At 37.8% G+C, this 12,629-nt stretch overlaps 1 protein-coding gene across 1 annotated transcript in view; it reads left to right on the forward strand.

Moving 5' to 3' along the window:
- Positions 1-674: 674 nt before the first annotated feature.
- lmbrd1 (LMBR1 domain containing 1) overlaps positions 675-12,629 on the forward strand; it is a 53,151-nt gene continuing 41,196 nt past the window's right edge. The window contains exons 1-3 of the mRNA XM_069538840.1: positions 675-823; positions 2,685-2,861; positions 3,849-3,912. Of these exons, the coding sequence (XP_069394941.1) occupies positions 758-823; positions 2,685-2,861; positions 3,849-3,912 (307 nt within the window). The 5' untranslated portion in view covers positions 675-757. The remainder of the gene's footprint in view (positions 824-2,684; positions 2,862-3,848; positions 3,913-12,629) is intronic.

Raw genomic sequence — 12,629 nt, forward strand, 5'->3', positions numbered from 1 at the left:
AGGGAGAATACAAATAAATATTGATTTTAGATTTCCTGAGGCCATTTGAAAGGTGCAAACATATAAATTAGTCAAATTTCTGCCCTTAATCTATCCACCTATCAATCAATCAACCAATCTATCTATCTATCTATCTATCTATCTATCTATCTATCTCTTATAAGGTTACAATCATCGTTGATATGTAAAGATGATATTGCCACTGTTATCTGCATTAGAAGTATATGGGTACTTTTTCCCACCATTGATAGTTGCCTGTATTACTACACAGCTGACATCTGATGCCTCTGGTAAACTAAAGGTATAATAAATGTGACAGTGGTAAAGTTACCAGCACCAGAGAAGCTCTTCAGTTATACAGTTTGTTAAAACTGTTGTTATTTCCGGCACACGGTCTGGATTCATGAACACAACATATGAAGTGATCATACGAACTGAACATGTGAACTGAACATGTGAACTGAACATATGAACTGAAGATATGAACTGAACATATGAAGTGAACATGTGAAGTGAACATGTGAAGTGAACATATGAAGTGAACATATGAAGTGAACATATGAAGTGAACATGTGAAGTGAACATGTGAAGTGAACATATGAAGTGAACATATGAAGTGATCATATGAAGTGAACATGTGAACTGAAGATATGGGGGGGGTTTCTCTGCGGTGACGTCACGGCTTCTGCTCGCCCTCTACCCTTCACCGCGATGACGTCAGCAGAAACACGTGGATTTGTTATTGCAGGAAGTGAAGATGGCGGCCCAGTCGCTGCTCTCCGAGTCTCTGCTCGGATGGTCTATTTTCACCTTTATACTCCTGGTAAGCGGGTGTAAACCAGTGCAAACCAGCGAGGCAGCTTCGTGCAGCGGTCGGTTTGGTTTGAGTCGTGTGTAGCGGGAGAACAGGAGGATTGAGTCGATGTGGGACCCGGCGCGACATGGCTGCGGTGTATTAACGTCAACACTGGTTATGGTGCTAGCTAACATTAGCCGTGATACATTTAACAGCCTGTGGTTGTGAAGGAAAGGCTCGGTGGCGCATTTAATATACTTTAAACTTCATTATATTCAAAGAAGCATAAAACACCTCGACGACGACAATGGGGGGGGGGGGGGGGGGGGGGCGTGTATTTGTTAATCTATTGTACATGGAATGAATATAGCTGCTTCTGTTTCTCAAGTCACACAGCTAGCTGTCTGTGCGGTGTTTTTAATGTCCTCACTGTATAATCTTCCAAATGAATAATGACGTGCGTTTGAGTGAAAATACTGTAAGAGCACTGCGTCAGTCTTTGTGTCATGTGCAGACTGTAACTTCAGTGCTGCTAAAATGGACGCCCACATGATCAGGTAAATAAGCTGCTGTACAACTCACCTGCACATGATCTGAACTGACACCTGCTTAGTGACATCTGAAGCCGCCCAGAGGAGACTCATGCCAGTAACCTGCTCTGCCTCTCTACCCACCACCACCACCAGCAGCAGCTCCTCCTCCTGTCTATGTGAACAAACCTCTCAGTTGATCTTATTTGGATGCACAGCTTGTGTCATTACCTGGCAAAACAAGCAGCCAGAGGCTTAAGGCCATGGGCCTTTTAATTGATCCTGTCTTTGAATGGCAGCCCTTGATCTGACGGGACTGGTTTTAGCAGTGTCCTCTCTCCTCGCAGCTTGTGTGCCTGGAATATGACCTTGTCATTGTGCAGCCCCTCATTTGCCTCTCAGTCTTTAATGAGTCTCCTGTCCATTACAATGACAATACTTCTCATCCTTTTATTTTTTTTATCTCGTTATTTTGTCATGTAAAACAGCAACAGAATACATGAGTGAATTCATGAATTTATTCAAATGTTTTTGTCTGGTAGAGTCTAACAGACACATTCATTCTGCTTCGTATCAGAAGTCAACTTCGGGTTATTTCCAGTCTGTGTTCTTGCTGTGCTGACAGAGGATAAACAGAGGGAGTATGATATAATCAGATCAGCTGTTACATAGCACATGCAGGCTATTTTCTGTGTATAAATAACCCCTGGTTGTGTTGACTCTTTAGTTTGAGTACTGCTTTTTTGCAATAAGCAATACGCACTAGGTGTGGGGAATAAAACAATATCGATAATTATCACAATATAATGACAAAAGTCACATTTATATTGGTTTATTGCTTCTGTCATGTGTCAGCACAGTGAGGAGGTACAAATCACTGATTTACCTCGACTTGTAAAATGTGTTGCTGTTTATCGAGTATTATATTCTGCTCATACAGAAGAGTTTGAAATCACAACTGTCACTCAGGAGAAAAAACGTCTTTAAACTTAAACAATAATGTGACATTTACTGTGATAATTATCAATATTGATTGATATTAATATTTTTGGCCATATTGCCCAGCCCTAACACTTACACTTGCCTAGTGTGAACACAATATGAAGTCTAAAAAGTGTGGCTCTGCAAAACTGATCAATGCTACACAAATGTGGAATTTGTTGATGTCGCTTATATATCCACTGAATGTACGAGCTGTATCTTTGTGAGATTACATGTAGATGCAAAACAAAACTATCGCTTTTGCTTCTATCACAGTTCTTTCTCTAAATTGTTTATATTTTTTATTCTCTGTAATTTTTTTGCCCTTATGTATTATTCTCCATTAATTTTACATGATTACTCTTCTTCCTGTTTAGGTAATCCTGGCTTTCTGTTGGGTCTACATTCGCAAATTTCAAAGTCGTCAGGAAAGTGAAGTTGTTTCAACCATCACAGCAATATGTGCACTGGCTATTGCTTTGATAACTTCTGCACTTCTACCGGTGGATATATTCCTTGTTTCGTTCATGAAGTATCCCAATGGTACCTACAAGGTTAGTATGGGTTGTGTTAACTGTCAGTTTGAGAAATAGTAATGACTTTTCCAGAGGGAGCCTTTTACTTTACTTTGTAATTTTCTCAGCCACTGTGGACAATGTCTTTGTCTAAATTAAAAGCACAATGCATTTGTTGGCTCAGTCTTATTTGCCAAGTCATTGCATTTGTTTCTATCTATTTAATGATTTAGCAAGGTGTGTAATGATGTCTTCATTGGAACAGCAGGCAATTTGTTGATTTCTCTGGGTTGTGAAATGCTTCGATAGCTTAAGGGAATTTGTTCTGTTTTTTTATCAGTTAATAATAGTCAACTGACATAGATTGCACAAGTAAAGTCATCAAGAACACAATCCCTCACTTAATCAGCAATCTTAAACAGAAAGATGAAAGAATTGTGGGAATGTTATCTTCTGTTGGGAAAAGATCATTCAAGCTTTTCTCAGTACCTTTAGAATCATAACATGCAGAAACTGGAAATAATTACACTTTTTCTTAACATTTGTTTTTGTCTAATTAGACAATTCAAACTAAAAGCTCCAAGCTTACGAGCCACACCTTTGCTACAGAAAATAAAAATGGATTTAGACAAAGGTCTGAAAGCTTTGAGTTACTCCCCCCATAGCTGGAAGGTTTGTGTCATCCTCTGTTTATGCCTGAATTCAGTTTGTGAACCCAGATAAACAAAATTGTCAGAGACGTCACGCTTGCGAGTTTGGCACAACCTACTCCTCCAGGGTACTGGGTTCATTCATTCCTCATTGTATTGTTGTTTTTGTTTCATGCCTGTCGTGACTGGTTATAATTTTATGGTAAACGTATAAATCATGGAATTAATACAGTATTCAGAAATACTGATTTGTTTTTTTAATAAGCTTCTAATTGATGTCTGTTCTCACTGATTATCATATTTGCTTCATTCTCTTAACTGTTGAACGTAATATTTATTTTCACCGTGGACCTCTCCTTTGCATCTTTCCATCTAGGAATGGGCAGAAAACAATGAGACAAGAGGGCAAATTGAGGACACTGTGCTCTATGGATATTACAGTAAGTGCATTCTCTTAATACTTGTCTATGTAGGTGCACCGACATTTATTTTACTCTTGGTGACAAAACCCCAAAATTACTATATAAATTATCTGAATATTTTTATAGTTTTTAGCTGTTTTGTGAGCAAGTATTGCTGCGTCATTCCCCTAGTATATCAACTCACCTGAGGTCTGACTCACCAACACTGAAATCCTATTGGGTTTGCAGTCCTGACTTTTTGATTCTCACTGTTTCCCTGTTTCCCACATTGTATTGAAACCCCTGGGTAGTTTAGTAAAGGCACATGTAAACTGTTCTGGAGCAGTTTCATTCAGGCTATCCTTTAAGATTTGAGACATTTCACAGATTTTAGACCGTGTCTTTTTCTCAGCTATATTTGACCCCCCCCCAAATAATTAAAAGAAAAGCATGGCTCTAAGATGAATGAGACTGTTTGAACAAGAAACTTTTCATTAAATACTTATTACTATTGAAATAAACTGAAAGTCAGTTTCACAGGGTTACGTTAATAAATGCAGGAACAATGTATATGTGTATGCTAATGCAGTTCTGTATTTGTATCATGTCAATGTGCATTTATATTCATTGGTTGCATTTGTATTCATTGTTATATTAAACCTGCAGTATTGATATATTGTTTTTGCATGTCAGGACGGTAAAATTCAGTCCTTGCAGAGCAATTTGATAAGCATATTTACAAGACTGATTAGTCAGGATAATACTGTGCCTGAACTTTCACCAGGCTAGCCTTCACTAATTTCACTAGTTGTATTTCCCACAATTAGCCTGCATTCAAAGAAATTGTGATATTTCACAGGAACTGACATTTTGTTTTAGGCGTGGGGCTTAATGTGACATAATTTTGGCATCATTAGTGAATTTGTCGAGCATTCAGTCAGACATCTTGGATTTATCCTGCCTGATTCTCTTGCTAGGAGGGAGGGCAGGCCCGGTCCCCATAGATGGCTCCGTAAATCCAGCATTTGCGCCTGGTTGCAATTCATAGAGACAGTATCCAGGCTATTTGGCTGATAAATTCCTAACTCAAAGCTATTAGTGCCTGTGAAATTTCTTCATGATTGTCATATTAAAGGATAACACAAGTTTGTTGTCTTTGACGATAGCAAAATCAGACGTGCCAGAGACACTAGATCACACGTTTTCTAACAGATGCTGGCTTAAAGTGCCTGTCAGCAACACTGTTATGTACCGTCTGTTCCGAAATGCCAAATGCAAGGAAGGCAAGCTGTCTCTTTGCCCAGACAGCCCAATCAAAGACACTCTTTCCACTGGTATAATGACATCAGAGAAGTGGCTTTCACTGAACATGAGCACTGCACATGAATCCAGCAGTCATGGAGTATATTGAGCCTGGACACACAAATATGGTTTCATGCATGTGATTGATTTCCATGTTAGTATCCAAAGTTTGGATTAGATATCTTCTTAAATGGAAACCTTGCTTTATGGAGACTTAAAAAATGAATAATTCAGTAGGCTTAGTCTTGAATGCTGGGCTGTGTCCTGTCAGTAATTTAATTCATTTAATGACCAAACTGCCTGGAAACCATGTTCCTGGTGCAACAGTTACTTTCAAGAAATTTGTTCCACATCAAAAGAAGAGCTCTTATAGTGATATAGGTTTAGTAATTGATTTAGTAAGTATATCTCCGTCTGCTAAGAAAGCTTGAGAGTAAATTGTTAGTTGTTTGGAGTGGGTGCTAAAGATGCTGTACGTCATGCAGCACTTCATATCTTGTATTTATCTTATAGAAATGTCATTACCAAATAAATGCTTTCACATTGTGTGTTAACTAGGCCTTATTATCTAAATTTGTTCATGCCACTCAGAGATTTAAATGTTCTTACATATTTTCTTAGACATACCATGAGTCTGATTTCTAGCAGCATACTCTTACATGTCTAAGGTAGAGAGAGTTTAAGTAAAAGCTTGAAAAGAGTTTGCTTCTTGCCTAAAGCTTGTGCACATGATCATAGCCCTGGGAGTGTTTGATACCGAATGATCTACATGCAAATTTGTTGTGCTTGTAACCTTTGGCCGATGATAAGGAGGCTTGATGCTTGTACAATTTCTTAAAATACAAAAATCAGAGCCTCGATGATTGATAACAGGCTCATTTTGCTAATGCATTCTGCCCTCAGAGGTGCCAGATATTGACCCATAATTTATTTTGACATGTTACTTAGTTCATTGCATTTGTTAAGATCAAAATTTAAGCTGTTTTCTGTTGTAGAATGAATCTGTTACCGTCACATTTTGCATATTTAGCAAGATTAACTTCTAAAAGCTATTTTAAGTTAATATTTGAATGGTATGATATTCATTAGATACAATACTCTACAACTGATTCTATGTGACTATATTATCTACAGTGAATATATGACTGTATTTGTTGATGGCAGTTATTGCCTAATTATGATAAAAAAATCATAGTCCTTTTTTACCACTGTGTTGTTGATGTTTATATGTGGACCTAGAGTCTTTTTTTAAGGACCATCACTTTCCTATTTGCCAGTAGGTGGAGACCAAGCTCCATGTGTGTTCAATGCACAGCTGCCTCACAAATCTAACCTTTAATGCCGAATGCTTTAGTAAGGCCATATTTGACAGCACTGTCCATTTGTCTCTTCACAAATGGAATAATTACAGGGCTGACAGAGATTTCCTATTTCCTCCAGTGCAACATGTTTTTCTCCGAGCTCAATTGATTTGCAGTCAGTGGTGAACACAGTTAATAGGCATGTGTATGTCCAGTGATTTTAAAGAACCCAGCATTATTTACTTGCTTTTTGAAATCAGTCAATGGCCTCAAATCGCTGCCATTTGCTGGTTCCGAAATATGGAAATGTCTCTCAGTGTTCAGTCAAACCTGCGGTTGACATTGTGTACTTGTCTGCAGCAGCTTTGAATCCACTTTTCTGCTATTAAATTAGCATGTGGAGGTTTTTACGAGCACAGTGTTGTCAAAGTGGGGAAATTATGGTGCAGTAATTATAATATAGCATTCATTGTTATATTAATGGAGTTGTGGATCCATGTAATTATGCAGAATCAGTGGGAGTGGATGACGTGATGTTCATAGGTGACAATGCACCCTTTTGTTAATTTGATTGCACGTGTTAAAAGACTCTGTCCGTGGTATAAAATCTCACTGTTGCTCAGTCTTTTTTCCCTATGATGGGTAGATTATACATGAACAGCAACATTATTAGGTCAAGTAAATGCATTTTAGCAATGTCACAGCTCATACAGACAAAAGCAGGCATTTATGAGTGTGTGGTGTTTTTACATAGGATGTGTTCTGAGTGTGAGAAAAATATGGAAATTATGTGAAAATGATCACAACTAAATCAGAATGCAACTAATGCCAAACACTACATTTGAAAATAATCTGTCAAAGTGAGCGAAATGTTACATATTTTTACTGTAGAGTGAATAAATCCTGCAGATGTTCACAAACTCGACAATGTCACGTTGAATAAAAATGTACCTTCAACTTGACAAAGAGGGATAGACACCCACTTCCTTTTAGAGCCCATATAGCATCTTGGGATCTTTGATGAACCTCGTGTCTGAAAGCCTAGCCATTCAATCTCCAGCCTCTGTCCATTTATACATTTCCTTGACTGCTCAGTACTTCAAAGCAGTGGTGCATAAGACCTTTAAGCAACAGGGCAAAATACCCCTGGGCCCTTAAAATAAATAATTGGCTTTCTCCTCACCGTTTTTGATGCCATTTGCAGAAGAGAAGCTTGAGAGGATGCAACCCTCTTGTAAGCACATTGAAAGTACTCTCACTTTATCTATGATTCTTATCCACCTACATGAGCCGACAGAAGTTTATTGTAAAGTGATAGTGTAGTGCTTCTTTTAAGAGCATTCAGGAAATGAGGGCTGTTTTATTTTGGAGGGCTACTTTGGTTCAGACGGGCCTATAATGATACGAATATAGTAAAGCATGCTGAGAAACAAAATGCACTTCGATTCAAACTATGTCTACCTTGAAATATATAAAACAAGTATTGAGACTAGAGGCAGGCTAGAAGTCCATCAGTGGTTGAGACAGTCAAAGGACAAACAGAAAGACAGAGTGTCCAGAGATGATATTGATGATATTGCATAAATGTCATTACTCCATTATGTCTGTCTTACTGAGTATGGATCCAATAAGACAACAAAGTTGATCACAGCCTGCTTCAAATGCTGGCAGTTTGTCTTTTTCAATATTTCTTATGTTATCACAGTTCTTTAGTTTTTTTTCAATAGAATTACTAATCAACAGAGATGTATATATTTTATTTAAAATCTCAGCACAGTATAATCAACTAAGACTGAAACCATATGGCTTAACTGTGTGTGGTCAGTGTGCAAAATTGAGGACCGAGTTGAAAATCGTGGTGGAATCACATTTGGCCTCAAGAGTACAGGTGTTGCTATAGCGATGGCTCTGTTAAGGTCAAATGCCCCAACATTTAACTCTAATATTTCCTCCTGTGACATGCTGTCACATGTCTGCCATGCAATAGGCCTGTGTGCTAATTAACATATTCATGATGCCATTGCATCATATTTTCATTCTGAAACTTCTGCTCCCCCTTATTCCATCACTAAACAGAGCTTGTGCGGCAGCTTTGGAGACTCTCTTCTAAAGTAGCTAAGGGTTTGCCAAAATGTTTGTTGCTATTGCTTTTTTTAAATAAAAAATGCGGAGATCTGACAAAAGATACTGTTAATTTACAACAGCCAATTAGGAATATCCCAAAACTTGTCAGCTCACCGATGGTACAATGTCAGTAAGTCATGCAGCCGACCAATAATAAGTTACTTACTCACTTGCTCAATATAGCAATTTCTAAATGTTCACATATCAAAAAGTTCACTGTTATTTAAATAACATTTTATTTTAATATTTCCCTTTAATCTCATCATACCTCTGTGTGTCTTATGACTTCAGTAAGTCATGCAGCTGACAAATAATAATATGTGACTTAATCAATATAGCAGTTTTTAAATGATCAGTACTGGCAGATCTCTTCTATGGAAATTAGCTATGGGGTTTCCAAAAAGCTGCTATATTTTGTGTTAGTATAAGAATGGGAGTCTGGTAACAGAAACAGGTCATTTTGAAAGACTAACTGCCATATGGGAAACTCACAGTAAAGCCAATTTGGGACTCTCGTCCAGCTTCAGTAAGTCATTCTGCCAACCAATAATAACTGACTTGAAGAATCACTCACAGCAGTTAGCCTTGGAACTTCAGCTTTTCTTTCCACGTGTCTTTGTCTTGCATGTCGGCAAACATCTGCTTACTCTTACACAGAGCCAAAACAGAGCAACAGAAGCATCAAAACAAAGTCCTTCATGCTGTCAAATTCAAGTCTAATATTCGCTGGTGTTTTATCCCAGGTTTGCTCCCCTCCAAGAATGATTTCCTCCCTTGATGTTTACAGGAAATGAGAGTGCAAGCGCATAGTGTCATACCTTTCACCAAGTGTCTGCACAGACAGATATTTTCATCAGTCTCTGGAGTCGTTTGTCAGAGAAACACTGTCTCTGACAAATCTCCCCTGGCGTTTATTTTCACATAATATGTAGTGCTCTTTGTGTGTCTACAAGGGACAAGTGTCCAGGTGCCAGTGCCCCTGTGGACCAATGAGGTTATGACAAGGTTCAAAATGTTTCTCATTGAGCCTTATATAGTGCTGGGAGGGAAACTACTTGCACTGCTCTGAATGGTATTTGATAAAAGATAATCTTGCCAAAGTAAATTATCAAAACATAAAGAAGTTTGTAACTATCGCTTGTTTCGATGACCTCACAATTTTTGCCAGGTGCCACGTCATAACACTGTGGGCTTTCAAAGTCACTTCTACCAATCTTCTTAAATACATTTCCTTTATTTCCAGTACTCTGTTTATCCCATCAGTAAAATTGAGTATATACTATAAACAGTACGAACACAAGAACTATGTTTAGGGTTAAGACAGGACATTTAATTATTCAGTCCTCTCCTCTCTGTCAGGGGGATACATGTGCTAAACTTTTATCCCTGGTCAGGCATTCTTTCCAGTGGAAGATCTGTTTAGAGAGTAATGGATGATACATGGTAATGCAGTATGACCTATTCTCTCAGTATGTTTATATTCATGGTGTTATGATTAATTTCACCCATTGCTTTAACCCACAACTATACGCCAGTGGCTGCATACTGTGCGTGGCATCTATTTATTGGCTCCTGGCATCATCCTAAACTTAGTTTGTCTGGCTGTAAATGAGTGTAAATGGATATCTTAGTGCAGCAATGAGCCTGTGGTTATTGGAAATAATGCGCTGTCACAATCACAGCTGGCAAAAAAACAAACCACTACAACAGTGACAGTCATTTGTCTGCAGCCGAGAGAGCTTTTTGTGAAATATAGTCCATTTTACTGGGGGGGCATGTTTGTATAGTTGCTTGAGGCCATGCATTCTTGACTGATAGGGAGGAGTTGTTTTCCACATGTGCATTGAAGCTGAAGTGTGGCACTAATGTTGTGGATTAAATGGTTATTAGTATAGCAATGGTTCAATTTTATTTATTTATTTATGTTGTTCTCCACTCAACAATCATATTTACAGTTTATCATGCTATTAAGTCACTGCTTAGGGCTCATATCTAGTTTCTTATGTGTATCTCCTTTCTATGAATAGTTTAAACTCTTATTTTTTTTTTCATTTTGTTTGTTTGTAGTGATTTCAAGTCAAAGCCAAATTTATAAATCATAAGTACTACTGAATTGTGAAACCTCTATTTAATACTATTCAACACTGGTGATTTCACAATGCGAAATGTGCTAATGATTCACATTATCACCTGAAAGAGGTATTGACAATGCCAACCATATGACACGCTTTTCTTGGAGTTATTTTCGGGTTGTCTGGGCTGTCTTCACCAACATCCATTTGCTGCAGAAAGAAAAGCCCCTAGCTTGAAATAGCATCGCTCCATTTATGTGTTTTTGCCTCACCGCCGCTCTATGAATTCCTAATGTATTTAGTGTTGGTCTATTCTCTAAAAAGCTGCGTGCAGAAGAGATCCAAACAAACAACAAACAGCTTGGATGAGAGGAGGGGTGTATTGGATCCACTTCATATGGTCACCAGTCATTTCTCCTTTTCTTTGGGGGGACGTTAGAATGGAACCAGTGACTACTATGTGAAATTTGCTCTCAGCAATCTCGCATACACCAACAGGAGGAGAATAGTGTGTTAAAATACCAGCGCCCCTCTAATTAAATCAACTGTTAAGTGCCCTGCATGGCAGTCTGAACAGAAAAAAAGCAACATTTTTTGTTTCCTCAGAACACATACTTATAAAGGCTGCCTTTTAATCCAACATACATATAGTGTGATTTTGGTGCACATATGACCCCATGATGATGTACATTAAAGTTCACAAAATTCTTCAACCTAAAAGACAGCCTCGTCAGCCATGATAGGATACCATTCTAAAACTTGGTTATCTGGATAACAATGCTTAACCAGTCTTGTAAAAGCAGCAGGCTCATCCCCGCCTCTAGCGTGATGCAACTTGATCGACTAAATAAAACAACCCCCTCACTTTGTTGGAGAAGCTAAAGAAGCAATTAGAAATATTGTTATTAAAAAAGGAGAAACTTCTTTTTGGGTTATAACATTAATTAACAAAACCAACTAATAAAGTCCAGGTTCATTTTCTTTTTACAGTTTTTGCTTTTGCCAGACAGAAAAACTAATTGATGTGATTTAACACTGATGCTGTGGCTGAATAAGCATTTACACATTTTGGGGAACATTTCTGATTAAATGATCGATTTGTGTGACTAGATTACTTAACAAACTACTTATTTAACTTACTTAAAAACATAGACCTCTCCAACATGTCATTGTTTAAAACTTGTCATTTATAACCCTCTGCTTGGCCCAAGTGTCTACTGCACCTTTCCTATCTCTGATAGAATCTCCCCTGAAGCTTTTATAGGAATCATTTCTTTAATAATGATCTAAAGTTACTTCTTCCTACAAACGTGCGAGCAGGCTTTTTTAACAAGAATTATTGGTTGGAAATGATTAGAAACACTGCTCCTTGACCCTGAGGCCAGATTTGAGTTATTTGGATCACTACACTCAGGGAGCAGGTACAGGAGAGAAATTAGAGGGCAAAGAACTCAGAACAAAGTGTTTTTCAATAGACCCTGATGGAAACACTAACATCTACTGAAATCCTTATGCATCATGGGACCTTAAAAGAGTTACTGTTTTTTGTTCATGTCTTTTTTAATTTAACCGTCCACTTCTTTTCTTTTTTCAACTAATGGAAATTGCAACACCCAATTTTGTAGTTGCAATTTTTTGGAACCCTTGTTTTGTTTCCTTATAAAGTAGCAAGATACGATTGCCTCAGAGTATTTTCTTAATACAGGTGAATATTTTTTGTACATAATGAACAATGGTGAGTATTTTTTTGATTAATTAATTTGCATAGTAATTTCATGGTGCACAGTTATATGCCCAAAGGGTCAAACTCACAGGAGAATGCCCAATTATCCCCCTTGTGGTGCCTATTGAATACAGTCCTCAAAAACACACAACCATTGCTATGCAGTTTGTTGATAAGTGATAGGAATTAGAAACAATTCTGGGACATAATTGTAATAAACTGTTGTTTGAAGGA

The sequence above is a fragment of the Paralichthys olivaceus genome, chromosome 14, assembly GCF_024713975.1.
Source record: "Paralichthys olivaceus isolate ysfri-2021 chromosome 14, ASM2471397v2, whole genome shotgun sequence".
In the NCBI taxonomy this organism is placed as follows: domain Eukaryota; kingdom Metazoa; phylum Chordata; class Actinopteri; order Pleuronectiformes; family Paralichthyidae; genus Paralichthys; species Paralichthys olivaceus.